The sequence below is a fragment of the Falco rusticolus genome, chromosome 12 (genome assembly GCF_015220075.1).
Source record: "Falco rusticolus isolate bFalRus1 chromosome 12, bFalRus1.pri, whole genome shotgun sequence".
In the NCBI taxonomy this organism is placed as follows: Eukaryota; Metazoa; Chordata; class Aves; order Falconiformes; family Falconidae; genus Falco; species Falco rusticolus.
In genome coordinates, this window is record NC_051198.1 from 2,150,564 (window position 1) to 2,169,122 (window position 18,559).

Genomic DNA, 18,559 nt, shown 5'->3' on the forward strand with positions numbered 1-18,559 from the left:
AGTTACCGGTTACAACGTGGGAAGTTATTCCAGATGCAACTGAGTTCAGGCTGCCTACAAAACTGTTGTGGAGCTGGAGGGCAGGAGGGCTCTGGGCTTCAGATCACTCCTGGGACTGCTGACCTATGGTGATGCTCTGCAAAAACCACTATGAAAATCCTGACGCTGAGAATAAGGGACCAGAAACAGATGCTAGAGTGGGTTGGTAATCAAAATAAACCAATTATTTTCATGAAATACCAGAAACATCTTCAGAAGAAGAATGGAAATTCTATGTGGTAGAGAGCTGCAAAATTGGTCCTATTTCCACTTAAGAAAAAAACACTGAAGTGTTTAAGTTCTCTGTGACAACAATCCCAGGCTGAACCAAGTATTTATATCATAACACCAAAATACTCTGTTCAGATCTAAGTCTTTTAGCACATCTTATCATAAAGTGTTTCAGAAGGGATTCGCATTAAGGAAGAAAACACAAGAAAATTTCCACTTCTAAAGCTTACTGACCTTGCCTCTTTGTTCCCCTTTCTGACAGGAGTTCAGTAAAATAAAGAAACGATTTGCCAGTGTGCTTTCAAATCTGTTGAACTGCCTTCTCTCTCCAGTGAAAGATGATTCTGTTCCAACTGTCCCTGACAGCCTGAGCCTTCATAAACGCCAAAACCTGGGAGCCTCACGAAACAAGCTGTTCCCAAGCGGTAGCGGCTGTGCCACAGTCCGGGCAGCCTGCGAGCCCAGCGCCGCATGCAACTGTGCTTACCTTTACTCATGGGAGTGGGGAGAGCTCTAGGGGAAGTTACACACATCCCTGTTGGAAGACAGGACACTAGGAGGTTACACAGTTAGCTTAACCCTTCAGAACGGGAATATGAACGTGCTTACTGGTTTGTAATAAAATATAACTATGGTAACTCATTTTGGATCTGCTTTTAAGTTCTTATACACTTCTTCTGAGCTCTCTGCAGATGCTTTCAAGACAACAAATATATGCAACCACTGAATGTACCAATAACAGTTGTTGACTTTAATATAAATCAATAATGAACAAAATGCATCTTACTAGTAAAAGATAACCTTAAGGGGAACTGATTGTAAAATGCATATGATATTATTTACATTTCTTTTTGCCATCAAGAAACCTCCTAAGCCACAATCAGCTCATGTCAAAAGACAAACAATAACAATAACAAAAAAATTACTCAATACATAAACATTGTAAGACAGTCTTATCCTGGAAATGCCATTTGTTGAGAACAGCCTTATATTAAAATAAAAGTTATAGAAAAATCATACCTGACAATTTCCTGTCAGAATCATATGAACATATATACGCAGAATAACTTGGGAATGTGAAAAACACAAATGACAAACAGTTCTGTATCATACGATTATCCCATGACTCCCACTTCGGTTAGTCATCCAACTTTCTCATGTATGTAAACAAAGTTTTCTCCTGCAGTATGCAACTAAAATCAGCATAAACCTTTTTAAGAGCAATTTCATGCAGATTATGCTAACCCAATAAGGCAGTGAAGTGCCAGTAAGTTGTGAGGTTGTTGTATCTGTATATACAGTCATTTCAACAAAATGCTACAGCATTTATTTTAGATTTACAGAAGCAAATATAAACTGCTAGTTATGGGATTTTTTGGCTAATTATTAGCAGAAGCTTAAGCAAATCAGTGGCTAATTTCATAAACAGAAGATGAAAGAAGTTTTGTTTGTTTTTTTTCCCCTGGAGTAATTCTTGAGACCTTTAAATTCTTGGTCCTTAGGGAGATGAGAACTGTCCTTTATTCAGTAGATCTTAACAGTGCAATGTGCAATAATTCCTAAGACCATCTACAAATTTTCGGCAGTAGACTCCAGTAGAGCTCCTTGATTCAAGGAAGGAAGGAAGGTAGGTAGGTTTTTATTTCCTGCTCTAGTCACGAAGAATGTAAAAAATTCCCTTAATTTTTATTAATGATTCCTACAGTCGCTGTCTTGTTACTTCAGATATAAAGGCTTCATACTGAGATACTGAAGGACACTTTTCTCTCTGTGTTCAGTTGAAAGGTAGAAAGAGAAAAGAACGTAAGAAAAGCTTAAAGTGTAGAAGTATAAAATACAGAGTCAAGTCACTAACAGAACTAACAGCACTAATAGCATGCACCAAAGATGTTTTAATGAAGTCAAGAGAAGGACAGAATGCCAAAGACAAGCTTCATAAAAAAAGGCAGTTTCCTTGTAGCATAGAATACTTTCTATATTTTGTTAAACTACTCTTTTAGATTTATCTGTCCCTTTCTAAGGACTTCAATATTACTTCTTAATGTTATTTCTTTGATCTTTCTTCTTCAAGAGATTTGAAAAATGTGTGTAATTTTTACAGGCAAAAGGCTAAATGGGATGAAGTTCCCTGCCTACACAGGCAAAATAACTGCTGTAAAACAACCTCTTCTGGCCTAACTAGTAAGCAAGAGAGAAGCCAGTTAAGCAAGCAGTATTTACATCTGGTTAATGCAATGTGCACTTGTTCTTATATGTAATGCTGTTAGTTTGTTGTAAATGAAATTAATCTCATTTACATTTTGGGCAGGAAACTCACCACTTGGCCCACATCTCATGTAGTGGGTAATAGAATTAGGAGCTTTGTTGCTCCCTAGACCTGCTTTTTGAATTTCTGCTTTCAGGGATAGCTTCCACATCTGCAGAGAAAAGCATTTCATGTTATTCATTGTGTTTACCAGGACATGAAAAACACCCTCATGCATTAAAATACATTCTACTTATTAGTAGAGCAAAAGAATATACAAACACTTTTTTTTTTTTTTTTTTTTTTGGGTAAGAGGAAAGGACGGAGGAGAGAGATAGGAAGAAACTCACTGGAAGTGCCTACTCAACTACACTCATTAAAATTAATCCCAGCATACAGAATAACAAGGTATTATTATTTTCAAAGCCATAATCAGATATACTCAACTTTTAGATACACTAACTCTAAATTTCTGCCTGTATGAGAAGGAAAAAAAATAAAAATCAGATGTAATCAAGCCTGACTGAAGCTAGTAGCAAACTTAACTCGTCTTTGCATTTTTACCTGCCACACATTGACAGAAATGTTCACATTCAGTTCTGCAAAACAGAAAATGATCTTTGCATGCAACAGTTTGAACATGCAAAATGCAGTATCTTAATTTACTATTCATGTAAAGCAAAGCATCAAGCAAACCTTTAATGCAAGCAAATTTTTGAGCCCGAACAACAAAACCCTTTTTTTTGGCTAGCAGCCACAGGTTTAGTGTTTATAATTACCATGCAAAGCCCTAACTTATACTTTTTAAATGCAGCAGGAAACCAAGGAATAAGCAAGCACACCAACGTTTTACGGTCAGCCACCTGAACGGCTGAAGAGCAGTAGCGATTAGGTCTGAAAGGAATTTCACAGATCCTTCCGCTATTTGAACATAGACCAAGAGAGACATCCATGATGTTCCAGCATAAAGACCAAAAAGTGCAGGAAAAATAATCCTTGAAAACATTTGTTTCCTTTCAAAGATAATAAACAGATGTTGACAATTTATTATTCAGGAACATTATAAAAATCTTTAGCAGCACGCTTTCCCTGCCGCAGCTGAAAATTGAGCAAAAATAGAGGCACAGAAAGATATTATCTTCAAAACTGAAGTGCAATTCATTACAAATTTATAAAGCAATGCAAAATAGTAGCTTGAGCTGGACAAGGTTAGTCTACAACTCACGTAGAGGACATGAGACACTGGCGTTCAAAGACACTCACACTCGGTTATCCTGAAGCCCTTTGTGTATAAGGAGAAGCTGTTTTAATGCTGCCCCCACAATGGAGTTAAGTAATACACAGGCTGGAAAGGCATTAAATATCAGGCATAAATGTTAACCATCAGATTTGGTTTGTATGCAAAAGTTTGGTGCTGTGAAAAGAAATGAAACAATGCAAACTGAAGTGTCCCACATGCAGTGGCTGGGGAGAAAAAGAAGACCAAAAAAAAAAAAAAGTATTTTGTTGCCTTAATACCAAGCTTTAACTTCACTTTACAGGGATAACCTTTAAAATTTCTCTTTAGACCTTGGCCTTGCTCATGACTACAATCGGGGTTCAGTGGTCATGCTGGAGGGTTCGTAATACACCTGGAGATAACACTGGTATTTTTTGCAGCTGTGGCAGTCTAAGGACCTAAGCAAGACGAGGCTGGCAAACAAGGCAATAGCACGCCTGAAAGCTTCTCTGATTTCTTGAACAGCCGTTGATCTAAATAGAAGACAGTGCCTCTAGCTACCGATCCTGTTCGATCAGAACAAGCTGGCTCGCTGCAAGACACAGGCTTGCAATCAGTTAAGAGAAATACAGCTACTGGTAGCACAGTATGAGTTTACAACAAGCACTCTCAGAGCTAAGGTTTTCTCCATCACTCCTTAAATAACTTGCAAAATGTATTACACACACACCACTTCAGGTAACAGCACTGTTCCGCTCAAAGCTAATTCAAACACGTCTACAGATTAGTAGAAATGAAGTCAAATGACATGACCCAAGATCAGAACACTGATCTTGCTGTGTGAGAGCAAATGCGTGTGAAGTTACCATTATATTTCATATTTGGTGGGGTTTGGTCAGGGTTGGGTTTTTTTGTTGTTGTGTTTTTTGTTTTTTTTTTTTAAATGGTGAGACAATTCTAGAGGGAATACAGCAATAACTAACAGCACACTGTGAACAACACTGAAGAGAAGCGAGAAATTTATCAGCCCAGTAATAATGGATGCCTGCAGACATGGTGAAGGATGGCTGCTTTGTATTTTCAAACAGTAATTTTACTCTCCACAGAATGTCTTTTCAACGTCTAATCTTCTCCCTTCATTCCTTTTCCCCACCGGGAAATGTAGCTGGAGCTCTGGAAAGGGCCATCTCCACATGTTATTAGCTATTCTCCTGTTTGAAATGGCAGCCTTATAGATGAACATATGGGATGTCTGCTGCTTTTCCTGGGGGAACCGTGCATTTGCTACCCCTCCCTAGATAAACACTGAGGAATTAAAGTTCAACCCACACAGAGTACTACAACTGCTGCAAAACTGCTGGCAAAAGAAATTTAATTGTAAAAAAAATCAGCATATAGCATTCGTTATTTTCAATATTTATTTTCATTTTTAAATATTTTTCCTCTAGATTTATTTGCATTGGTTTTTTTATAGCATATGTAATTTTGGCCTACCGTAACTGTCAGTAACTATGTCCTCTTGCAAAAAAGTGCTAATGTCTGAAGCCTCACATAATCATAGTTTCAGTACAATACAATTTTAAATTCTATTTATGTTTACCATTAAGAAGTTCCAAGCAATTGCAGAAACAGTGGCATATTAAGTAATTACTTTTCAACATTTCTCTTTAGCTGGTTACTCGCTTAAGCAGTCCTACGCTCCCATAACTTTCCAAGCAATTTTGGGGTTTTTTTTTTTAATTTATTTATTTAACTGTGGTATAGTTTAACAGTTTTTCTGTTATTTTGTTGCACATCTTGCTTTCTATTATATCAGTGTTACTTCTATTGAGAAGAAAAAATGAATTTCCACCATAATCAATACAGGTCTTTATTACCATACATCACAAGGAGTCTCATATTAACTCTGTTATTTGACTCCTAATAAAACCGTACACTTCACCACATTTGTACACCAGACGTGGAAAGACAAAGCATACAAAAGGGAAAAGGTGGAAAGGATCATTTTTTCATTACAAGTGCTGCATATCATGTGACTATTTATTACCTCTTTATAAGAATTATCATCTATGTTTAGGATTATGAATGGTCTTTGTATTTATCGATGTTCAAATATTTTAATAAGGATGAACAGTAATTTGTTTTTATTGTACAAGCTAGAGGCGCTGAATTATTGGGCTAGAACTTGTTCCTTGTGCAAAGCGCATTTATGCCAGGACATGGCATAAATGAAAGGGGTAAGACACTGAACTCTCTCTAAATGCTTCTTTTCATTAGTATCTCGGTTTTGAAAGGGGAAGGAAAGACTTTTACTCCAGATACATAATCAATGTGTTACTGACACATCTGAAAGCATCAGCACAACTGAAGAGTACTGTCTTTGTACCGGCCGTTCTGTTGCTCACGGGGCCATTTTTGGCAATGCAGCATGCGATTGGTTTAACATGCATTCAGGAACGTACAGGAAAAAAACAAAAATATTTGTGATGCGTGACAAATAAAAATATAGCTGGTATTATAAAGACTTCAAGGCATGCAAAATATATACAGTGCAATTAATGTTTCATGCAAACTTTGGTGAGGTTACAATTGTACAATCAATCACACATGCTAGAGTACACAACTGAGCCCTGTGCCGTTGTGCTTGGAAAACAACCCACAGACCTAACAAGAATTCGCTTTTTTCATCGTAGTGATATTTTCTCTAAATTCAGGAGACGTTGAGAACACCTAGATGTCACATTAGACTATATATATATATATATTTAATAGCAGAACTTCCTTATCATACACAACCATACTCATACCACACAGTTTTATTATCTTCAGAAACCAGTAGTGGGGATTCAGCCCCACTGGAGTTTACACAGGTGGTAGGAACAAGTTCACTAGTTAGAACTGACCATAGGTCACCAGGATCAGATTTCTGATTAGCTGAAGGCTGTTGCTGATTTTTTGCTACTGATCTAAATGCTGACAGATTTGCCTGATCAGCTGTTTTTGATGTAGTTCTCTGGGGCAATCCACTTATATTACTAACTAATTCGGTGTTAAGGGATAAAAATGGCTGAGTCACAGTAAATGATCCTGTGCTGTCATTACCAGATATACTGACTTTATCATTAAACACACTTGTGCTTAGCAAAGTTCTCTCACGAAAATTTGACCTTTCCATCCTTGAAGTCTTAGGCACATCAGAGTTACAGCCTAAATTATGTGGTTTAACAGTATTAGCTGCATCACTCTGTGGAACACAATCTACTCTGTAAGCCACACAGTGAAAAAAATTAGAGGATAACTGGTGTGCTGAGTACTCACTAGAGGTTGATGGAACACTCCTGTCAGCGGTGGACGGTGCTGGATCAACTGATACCGGTTGCCTACTGTCCTTAGATAAAAAATCGTGAATGCTTGTCCTTCGAGTAGTTCCTTCTGCTGTAGAAATCACGCTGCTTGCACGAGGTAAGGTAGCATAAGGATTGCAATCTCTTGATTGTCGCTGTGATACAGTTGCTTGTATCTTTTCTTTAACTGATTTGGCCTTCCCTTGAGTGCCTGATGTAAATTTTATCGGAGAGCTGGTGAAGTAGGTATCTTCAGTTTTACGAAGGCTGGGCCTTACAAGTTGTTCTGGTTTAATGGATCGTCCATCTGAGAAATCAACTGTATTTTTTACACTTAATGATCTCACAATACCACAACCGGCAGATGGCTTTCTCAGCTTTTCCTTTCCTGTCAGCTCTGCGGACTCAGATAAGCTTTTCATGACTTCATCTAAAAGATTCTCTTCACTTGCAGATTTCATCTGTCAAAAACATGGAACACCTTATAAATTTTAAAATATAATTTTGACCTTTTCTTAAGCAATCCTTGTGGTCATAAATGAAGACCATTTCTAAGCAGCTGGCTTTTTGGTTTTATTTTCTCAGATCTAGAAGCAGTATTAAAATCTACAGTCACACTCATGAGTTTTTTGTACACCTTACAAGTACTTTCAAAACTAGGCATCAGACAGACCATGACGATCTGGAATTAGTTCCTGTAATACTGATTAACTCAACAAATCAGATGATCAGAACTTCAAGTTTATCATCATCTCACTCGCCCTCTGCCATCACTCATCAATTCTTCCTAAGCGATTTCATATAGACTATTAAATTTTAACTTACACCGATCATCTGGAGCTAAAACCTTAAATTTGCTATGCGCTTAAATAATTAAGACAAAAATGAGACAGTAATACAAAGCACATAACCTTTAGGCACCCTTGGTGCCTCAGTTCAGACCCAACAGCTCCCAGTTTTTTTCTTTTTGGAGAAAAGACTTAATAGCTAGGCTAAAAACCGTTTGTGATTGCTATCTACAGACTCAGTGGAAAAACGCCGTAGTCGTCTTCAAAATGGTAAAAGAGATAATTTGGAAAGAATTAAGCTAAAATCATTATGGAAATGCTCTGGCAGAAGACTTGAAAGAGACCTCTTGAATACCCTTCTAACCTGAATGATTCTGTGATGCTATGAAAGGGATTCTGTGATTCAACAACAGCAGTGGACTAGACTTGATGACTCAGGTGTTTTATTTTATTCCTACTGCCAGAAGAGTATTGTCTAATGCTTAAAAATCAAAAATCCTTGTCAGAGACCACAGGGAAGAAGTCATTTTAAGCGCTGTAACAAAAGAAATCCAGAAACTTAATCGAGACTCAAGTCATGACCCCAGACAACGCCAATCACAATTCAGCTGTGAAAGTGTATTTTTCAGTTTCAATTGTGTTGTTAAAAATAGGTGGAGTCCGATCCTCACGCTTGGTAATCCCTAGTCACAGGAACCAGCTTGCTTTTATCCTAGAGCATGTCTAGGTTTCACACAGATCTATTCAAGAACTAGTGGTGAAGAAATTAAAATATTAGCAGAGACAAGGGGATTCTGGGCTTCTAAAAAACTGTCACAGATTTATGGAAACGTTCTCTTTGTCTTATTCCTCTCAGGTTTCAAGGGGCTCCAAAGCCTTTTTTTTTTTTGCCCAGTAGTTAAAAAGATGAAACTGAAGCAGACAAGAGTCTCTCCTCAGGGAACGAAGTATAGCACCTTCCTGTTGATGGAAGACAGATCTGACAACAGCTCTTACTGAAGGCAGGTGCTGAGCTGGAAGAAGAAACGTACACCTACTTGGAGGCTGCGGCCTTCCACCTGAGCTCTGACGAGCCTACCACATGTCAGCACACCAGACATTCCCGTGCAGTAGGGATCGACGTTTATACCCAATTCAGTAACCCGTAAAGGGTCAAGCTGTGAAATTTCAAATGATCTGGTGTATGATACAGCAAGGATACAGCCCACACCACTTCTTAATGCAGGTGTAACCAATCTCCCTACAAAGTTTGAAAGCAGTTCTACTCACTGTAAGTCTTCTATTAATTCTGTGCCCATATAGGATAATATGTAGTTAAAATATTTTATAAACTAACCTCGCTTGAGGTACTCTTGTTGCTTTCTTCTAGAAACTGTTGCAAGGTAACAACTTCACTTCCAGGAGAACTGGTTTTGGTCGGTTTTCCACGACTATCCAGTGTTTCTGGCATTCTTTGCTGGAGCACAGGACTAGACCTTGTATGTCCTTTCAAATACTGAATAGGACTGCTGCTGCTGCTCGACCAAGCCTCGTGTTCATGTAGCAGACTAAATTCTCCGCTGCTGTGACTTTGCGGCCTGCTTTGATTGTGAACTGCACCTGCTTTTGGGGTAAATGGTATTAAGTATTTCCATAAGAAAAATACATGAAAGCTGTTAAACAGTGTAACAGTTCTCAAATCTGGAACATTATCAGATTCAGTTAACAATAATTCTATTTAAGAGACTAAAAAGTCCATTCGTCCTTTTTTACTCAAGCCAGATGTAATTGCACTCCCTTGACTTACCTCTTTCAGCTCCTTACACATGACATGATTTTTTGGAATGAAAACTACCTTTCACTTATCATCTGGGCTTCCACCTACATAATGCTATATTCCAGGAGACTTAAAGAAAACGCCTCCATTCTTGTTCATCATCACTGTGAGGCACGCATTCTTAATATAATATTAATGAGTTTTACATTAAATGAAAGACAAAGGATGGAACAGAAAGAAAAGATTGTCTTCAAAGTAGTTCTTCAACAAGAACTACTGCGGAATGCTGCTTCTCCAGCAGGTTCTGCCATTACTTCTAGTTTACTATAATTGTGACCTGAAGAAAGCATATGGCATTAAATGCAAAATATATGACACACACCAACTGTTTTTATTTTTCAATAACTGTGAATTGCTTAAAAAATACTGATGAATAATCAAGTATTTCCCACTTCATGTTACTCCTAAGAAATGAAATTAAGTTTGAAGAAAGATGAATTGTTTACAGCAGAAATTTCTAATACGGTATTAGAAACTAGGGCAAGGAGTACTTCAGAGAATCTTTTACAGAAGGGAGTAATCAAACAGAAAGTAAACTAATAAAGCATTCATCTCTAAATTTCCAGACAGATACTGTTTAATAAATGCAAACCATGAATAATAAATGAAGTCTTGAGTAGGCAGCATTCTAGTCTAGCAGAATGGCCGTTACAAACAAAAATACATCAAGACTCGAAACATATGAAATTTAGGTAAGACTGCTAAATCCAGGAACGTTATTAATCTTTTAAAAATAAAATATAAAAGTTCACAGGATGGTATCCATATGCCATTTTGTCCAGTTTGTGTTGTGTGCTACACAGCTTTACAGCAGCAGTACACATGTAGTAGGGCACTAGGAGAAAAAAATGGAGCAACTTCTCTGCTTAAAACCAAGTGAATTTGAAGTAATTTGGGGGGAATTCTTATTTTGTAAGATTATTAAGTGGGTTAGGTTTGGTTTCATATAGTATATCACCCTTTTAATATTCATTAAAACTATAAGTTGTATTAACACTTGTATCCTTTCTTATTTTGTGGAATCAAGGCTATATAAAACACTTAAAGTAAAACATGCTGTGGTGTGTTGTGGGAATTTTTGTGGTTGGTTGTTTTTTTTTAACCTATGTAGATGATCTTACAGAGGAAAGAATGGAAATGAAGCATGTATGCAAATTCACCTACAGCATACCTTTGACTTCATGGAGTGAAGCATTGTTATTGCTATTGCTAGTGGATGTTCTGCCACTATCAAGGCTGGCTGGTCTGGAAGCTAAATTGAAAATTAGGAGACACCATGATGAACAAACTTTTAGCAGACAACACGGTACCTTTACATTCTGATCACAGAATGCTCAGAGGCAGGAATCATGCACTATTTCACAGGCTGAGCATGCCCATTGTCAACAAAGTGGTTTCTTACAGATCAGAAAGCGAAGGGATTTCCAGGCAGTCCAAGAGGACGCTTTAGAAAAGGGCACTACAGGAATAGTAAGGTACAAGGGAGAGGAAAAAAGAAATAGAGTGTACATTTAGAATTGAAACTGACTGGTTAGTGGGAAACCAGGATTTTACAGATGAAAAGATGGGCATGCAGAAAGCTGCTTGTGATTAGGTCACTTACAACAGATTTGACAAGGAACCTTGCACATTGTTGAAATGCCACGAACAGGAGGAGCAAGAGCATCTGCACAGATAATGTCCTGTACTCCTATCCAATACAAGGGAAATGTGCTGTTATTATCTTCAAAACATATTAGGTGTTTAGTAACTAGAGTTAAGCCTCCAATTCTAAATAAACTATTATAGCTTTCACTTCATAGCTTTGCTTGAAGGAACACGTAATGATTTTATAAAATACAGTACAAGACAAATTTAGGTTTCAGTGAACAATAAACACTGGAAAGTAAGGCCAGATTTGGGCTTTTTAGGATTGAAATTATACCTTCTTTTTATTTTACTATTAACTCCAAATAAATTTTTAAAAGGGAAAATGTTTTGATCCTGTTCAGATGCACTTCACAGATACTTTCTACTAGAGATATAGAACATCTATCTGATGCAGTAGTTAAGAAAGAAAAGAATCATCTGAAGAAATGATACTACTATACATTCAAGAGATATGCAAATCACAGAAAGCATGCTCACTTGTAACAATGCCATTCACTTATTTTTCCAAACTTCTTTAACATTCAGATAATACATCCTAAATTCATTTAATTAAAGTTCACATCTTACCATGAACTCTTGATCCTGTACTAGAATCATCACTAATACCTTGCGGACTTACATCTTCAAAGGATGTAGTATCTATACACAGAGATATAAAAGCAGATGTAAAATAAAAACAAAATTAAAAGATTATTGAAATACTTATCTGTAAATCATACTGAAATATTTTTTCAAACCCATCCATTTTTACTTAGGTAACGTTCTGTAGGAAAAATCCTGACACATTTTATAACTGCAGTTATTAAATCCATTCAGTATCTTAGCACTGCAACTCACTTATCAAGGTTGCTTTTTGCTGAAAACTTAAAATACAAGTAAAACCCATATTTATATGAAATTGCTGTTACACAATCACATCACAGTGCAAAAAGCTTCTACCTATACCTTTATTATTTAGCAACTGCTTGGATCTGAAGCCTGTAGAAGAGTTGACAGTGGCAAAGTTGATAGCTGTAGTAGAGAAGGCCATAGCTCCCAATTCTTTCCTCCTTTTACCCGTAGATATATCATCAGGACCCTCCAGATGTTCAGAACTACCTGTCCATTGTCCTCCTGCTAGGACCATGGACTGCACCAGGTCATTCATGGCTGGGATGCAAATGAAAGCAAATGATCAGCATGGTCAATGTATTTGCTTCTGTTCTTATTTTGTATTGCAAAATGTTGGACAGTTTTCTAAGCATTAAAGTGTACTGAAACTGGAAGACACGTAAACACAAGATCATCCACGTTATGACATGCAATCAGCTCAATGAAATGACAAGTGTTGTAAGTCAGAGACTTCTTTCAGCTCAGTATGGGTCTTAAAACTGATTTTATTAGCTATAATCGCCATGCTTGCACTGCAGTGGTATGTAGTATGTGTGTTAGAAGCTTTGGTACACTGTTTGCAATGATAAAATGGAATGAGTAAGGATAAAATGAGCAAAGGTGCTTATACGATACAATGTCAACAATGATACGGGATCCTTGTACAGTGCAGGTTACTGCAGGGATACTGTATTTTACATAATAATAAATAAAAGGATCTGAAAAAGATGACATCTGATGATATCCACCTTTACTTCACAAAACCAGAGAAAATCATCCACCCCCATTATAAAATAAATCAATACAACATTTTGGCAACAACAACTGATGAATACTTGGAGTGACAGACCACCATACAGCCTTGTGCTATTTTCTACACTCTCTTTAACAAAAAATTACAGTGGTTTCTTAATAAAAGGCTTACAAAATGTGTAATTTAGAACTATTTAGGTTAACACAGTGCACTGTAAATTTATATACACATAAGAGATGTGTATATAGACAACTATGTATACAAATATATGCAATCACAATGCACTGAATATATATATATATGTATGTGCGTGTGCTTGTGCATGTAAATGTGTGGGCATGTGTGTGCACATGTGCACATATATAAAGTATTCAGTGCCAAGGTTTAAAAAAAAGAAAAAGAAAAAGCAAAAAGAAAAAGCTCCAGCTCCTTGTATTGTAGCAGGACTTGCACATCGCAAAATAGGAGGAAAAATACAGCGCAGTCCAGGGAGAGGTTAGTGAAAAATTAGTAATGGAAGCCAGTGTAGCCATTTAAAAGAAGCTGAACTGTCATAAAGTCTTACACATGGAGCGACGGTAGAAGGCCTTCATTTTGTCTTTTTCCTTCGGTCTGTTCCTCAAAAAGGGCAGTCTTTTCAGTGCAACCACTTTTATGTCATAGCATGAGGAAAAACGGAAACAGGGAAATGAAAGAAAAAAAGGGAGAAGAACAGATGGAAGTTAAATGTTGAAACTAAGGACAGAAATGAATGTCTGAGTTTAAGCTATGTATGCTATGCTAAAAGCTATCATTCTCATGCTTCCATGTGTGATAATGAAATATGAAAACTACACTGAAATATGAAAACTACACTATGAAAACTTTAATATACTCAGCAATGCACCGAAAATAAAGGTGAAGAGCCTAATACAGTTTGAAAGTTCTAACTGCCAAGCTCTTGAAAAAAATAAAGGTAACTTCTTTGCAGACGATTATAGAAACCGACAATTATATAGCTTTTACTGTGAAAAACAGTATTTCTCGAACATAAAAATGTGAAGCAGAAAAAGCTTAAAATGAAAGCAACTCTACTTTACAATATGTCCACATCATTATTTTTTGAGATTAATAGCTTTTGTAATGTTTTGCTCTGCATCTCTAGTAGGACACAATCTCTTGTCTTCATTTGCTCCATTTTGTGCTCATTAATAATTTTGGTCATCTACTGCCTTGTAGAAAAATTACATGGACCTTATGTTCAATCTACTGTTTGTGATTTTAATATTTTACTGAAATAATCCACTTCAAATCTGTAACAATAAAAATAAAATCAAGATTTATTGGCCGAAATGGTATACACCAATTTTTTTTAGCTGAAAAAATACCAAAGATTTAAAAAAAAAAATAGCAAAAGAAGATCCAAATATGAGTGTTGCTGTAACATTTTGAGACAGCTAAGAGAAAACTGAGATACATAATGCTAGGAAACAGAGTTAAAATTAACAACAGTATTAAAAGATGGAGGAGGGGGAAACCACAAGTTAATCTTGTCCTCAGGTCCAGCTATTCTGCATTAGTAACTGATTACTGGCAGACACCTGCATTTTGAAGCATCAGATATATGTGTCAGCTGGCTGCCAAGCATACAGGAGCCACATGCAAACAACTGGCATGTAAAGATCCGGAAAGAAATGCATCATGAAATTATCAAAATGGTCTTATTTATGCAGATATGAAAGCAGTGTAGTCCAGTCTTATCAGCCCAAGATCTGCTTATTTTATCTCTCTGAAGTCACTTTTGGGACACATGCTTTGTCTTTCACCTTGGTTTTCTGCTCAACCAGTGGCTTGCCATAGAGCAGTTTCTATTTGATACAGCAGTGCATATATAGATACGCATTTACAAGTGCACATGAACCACCTTGAAAGAGAAACCTCCCTCTCCACCGTATCATTCTGCATTTGCACTTCTAAGTAGTCTACAATGCAATACATTTTACGACTTCCCATGAATGCCTGACTGGCATAGCCACAAGTGCCAAAAATAAGCACAGGTTTCCACAGTTGCAAAATACAACTCTATCTTGACCAGAGGGGGACAGCAAACACCCTCCTATGTCCAGTCCTTACAACGTGGGGTGGGGAAGAACAGGGAGAAAAGGCAGGCACATGGGCTACCTATGTAAGATAGGAGTACACAAGTGCAATTTCATCGCTGAATTACTCACTACGTAGGTATACAGGTACTTTTTATTATGTACGTACATACGCTTGTAGATACATCATAATAACCAGGGTTTTTTGGTTTGTTTTTTTGCAGATGAAGAAAGTATTCTTTCTCTAGTAGATCCTGAAACATTAAGCCAAAACCAACTCAAACATACGTGCTGCCTGGCTCAAAAAAAAAGCAGAGGCGCTGCTAAACCTCCCATAAAGGAGGCACGCGCGCTGTCGATCTAATTGTATATGACAGTACATAGCTGCCAAAGGAATACGAGGCACAGCATCAGACTAGCTTGCTAGAAGGTAAATTTTCCAACAGGTAACTAACTAATCAGTATTAGTATTAATGCCATCAAACTAAAGCGGTAATTCTGTTCTATTTCTACTTTTTGTCATCATGGTAAAACATGACTCTCCCGTAACTTCCATAATCCTTTACAGACAAGATAACCGATCCCTCTATAATCCTTTACAGACAAGATAACTGATCCCTCTTAATTAAAAACATCCACCCTAATCTTGTTATAAAGTAACCAGGGGATGTTCAAGAATCATGTGAGTCTTCCATGATTCTTGTTCATTAACACAGATAACCTCCAAAAGGGCTGGACTTACAGCTCTCAGCAATTGTACCAAACACAAAACCTCACTGCAACTACTTGCTCCTGAAAATCATACATCAAAACCTGTCCGTTGGTAAAATGCAACCTCCTTCGGAGGAAGAATTATGGAAGTTATTTCTGCACAGAATACGACTAAAGAAATGTCCTGCAAAAAATAATGGAATGGCAGAGCTACAGCAGAAACCACCAGGTCACCACTACATTTAGCTCCGGCAGCTTTATCTCTCTACACTTTTATTCCAACAGACGTTAAAAATGGGATGGCAGGAGGGCTATTTTGGTCTTAAGTAATCATCTACTCAAAGAACTCTAGTTATAATTCATTAACTTTTCTTTTCTCTTTTCAGTATTCTGTGAACATATTCTCAGCTCTGAAAGCAAGAACAAGTGATGAGTCTTGCAGAATTCCTCCGCTGATCAGGAAATCTCCCACTTTATAATCCCACTGTTTGCCAGAAATACTCGGGGGAATTCTGTATGGACAGTATTAAAAGCCTCCAATCGTTTTGTTCATGCACACAAGAAAGGGTTCAGCAGACACCTTCTAAATGTTTTGGTAACAGAAAATGGAGCCCAATGTACTACCTCCACTACGATACCATGTGTCTGCTACTGGTCCTACTATTTAAAGATGACAGGCTTACTGATAGCCTTCATTCCTTGGGACATTGTTAATAATGTGAAACGTCTCCAGTGGAATCTAGCAAAAGTACTATGTTTTGCTCCACAGGGGGAAGAAAAAAAAAAAAAAAAGTTTCTACTTGTCTGCCCTGAGTCTTCTAAGCAAAAGCTCAGAAAGGTATCCCATCCCCTCGGAGGAAAACAGGCCCTGCACAAAGCCAATGTCAGATCTATGGTATTCACCTGATCACTAAAAGTGTTCAATAAATATTTGTGTTCAGAATCTGGGAAGACTGAGGATGTACTTTTAGCAGGTGAATACAGATAACAAAAGCGAAGGCGAAACTCTGCAGTCAGAGGAGCAACAGTATCCACACCGCCTGCAAGATCTAACTGGTGCTGCACACCGCCACAGCCTACGGGCACCCCTCCTTTCCAGAGCCCCTCTGGAATTTGCCAAGGGCTCCAAGCCCCCTGTGACACCGCAGCTACTGTTTTCTCCGCAGAACAGGGTAACCTGATTTTTGTGTCAAGATCACCTATCTTTGTAAGATAATAGGTCTCTTGAAAACATTTGCATGAGAAAATGTCCTGTATTAGGAAAACAAGTCTCCACCACCACCTTCAAAAGAAGAAAATCTACACATTTCACATAGCAAATCCATTTATCAGTAGTGGTAGCAGCAGAATAATTCATTTTGGAATCAATATCTCCTCTTGCTTTCTCAGACAGGGGATACGGGGCAGGAAACCTAAATCTCTCAAAGATCACTGTGTCAGATAGTCTGTCCTCTAGCTTTTCAGAACAACTGATTTGTGCCAGTGACTGCAACTTGGAGAAAGTAAACTGCCTTCTCTTGCCAACTGAAAGACACGCAGGACATTTCACCTCAGCAGTTCCCTCTGGAACCACCTCCATTCCCAGAGGCAGGGTGGAACGGGACGTGTCTCTCCCCGTACCCAGAAGTGGCTGTGACGGGCATGGAAAGCTGCAGTACCTGAGCAATTGCACTTCCAGCTTTTCCATTTCTTTGAGTTTCTTTCAGTGCAAGCCGCTAATGCCAAGCCACTTCTTACAGAAAAGAAAGGAGCCACAGTATCTTGGTATTTAGGATTTACAGTCATTCTAAAAGCAGAAGAAATAGACTGCAAAACATGTACCATTATCTGTACTTCTCACACTGAGATACTCTCTTAAGTTTGTGAGACAGAACTGTCCCAGTAAGATTGTCAGCATTGAACTGGCACATAATTCAGCCAAATTCTATCAAAAACTGTGGTTTCCATGGCAACATGTGTACTGGAGGAAGGTTAGGATCCAGAATTAGATCAGCCCTTCCAGTTTGTGGATAAACACACTGGGATTAAGGGCAACATGAACAAGGTCCATGGAGTAGAAAATTAATGAGGTCTGAACAACTTCAAACCTCTTTTGAGGATCAGCCACCGTAACTTCAACCATAGCTTCCCCAGGAGGGTAACTGCACACTACAAGGTCCCAAGTATCATGCAAAGAAAACTGTCACATAAAAGAGCCTTTCCAGGACATGAAATCGTTGACACAGATGCAGATGGTCTGAACCAAAGCGTGCACACTCTGGACTCAAACTAAGACACTTGGAAACACAACCACTATACCTCCAGTCACTCCTGAATTCCACAAGACTTCCAGTTTATATGTAAAAGCAACAGTTGCTTTTTTTAAAATTCATAAGTACCTGTTTTGAACCCTAATAGACCCTTCCACTGGAAAAAAACCGTTTCCCAAATTGACAAGTTTGCAATAAAAGTGTTAAAATGTATCCTTATACTTATTTTCTCCAGTTATTAAAATATTCACAAATCTGATTTTAAGTTTCCCTTAAAGAAGTGGATTTAGATGTTTTAACTTTGACTAAGCTTCTGCAATAAGCACAGGAGAAAAAAAATTACATTATAATGGCTTCAATAATTTTTAACACCACAAATTCTTAGCTGGCACAAAAACCAGAATTGCAATCTGCTGCCTTTTAAAACCCGGAGACATTAAATTTTTTAAAAAATACTGCAAAGATTCTGTGTGAATGTAAATACACATGTATCCTGATGCTTTTATATGCACAGCCAAAATGCTTTTGGTGCATAATTAACAAATAGAATCATTACAACCTGATA

The 18,559-nt window shown here is 37.6% G+C and overlaps 1 protein-coding gene across 15 annotated transcripts in view; it reads right to left on the reverse strand.

The window, feature by feature from the left end:
* Positions 1–994: 994 nt before the first annotated feature.
* The window catches only part of CCDC88A (coiled-coil domain containing 88A), a 79,939-nt gene continuing 62,374 nt past the window's right edge, over positions 995–18,559 (reverse strand). For 4 of the 15 annotated variants that reach the window (XM_037405215.1, XM_037405216.1, XM_037405218.1 and 1 more), the window contains 7 exons: positions 13,522–13,605; positions 12,278–12,481; positions 11,900–11,971; positions 11,286–11,372; positions 10,854–10,934; positions 9,203–9,468; positions 5,587–7,539 (listed from right to left, as the gene is read on the reverse strand). In XM_037405215.1, coding sequence (XP_037261112.1) covers positions 6,520–7,539; positions 9,203–9,468; positions 10,854–10,934; positions 11,286–11,372; positions 11,900–11,971; positions 12,278–12,481; positions 13,522–13,605 — 1,814 coding nt within the window. In that variant the 3' untranslated portion in view covers positions 5,587–6,519. Of the gene's footprint in view, positions 2,039–2,587; positions 2,688–5,586; positions 7,540–9,202; positions 9,469–10,853; positions 10,935–11,285; positions 11,373–11,899; positions 11,972–12,277; positions 12,482–13,521; positions 13,606–18,559 lie in introns of those variants that run through there. The other 11 variants (XM_037405228.1, XM_037405227.1, XM_037405223.1 and 8 more) reach the window with 9 other exon arrangements.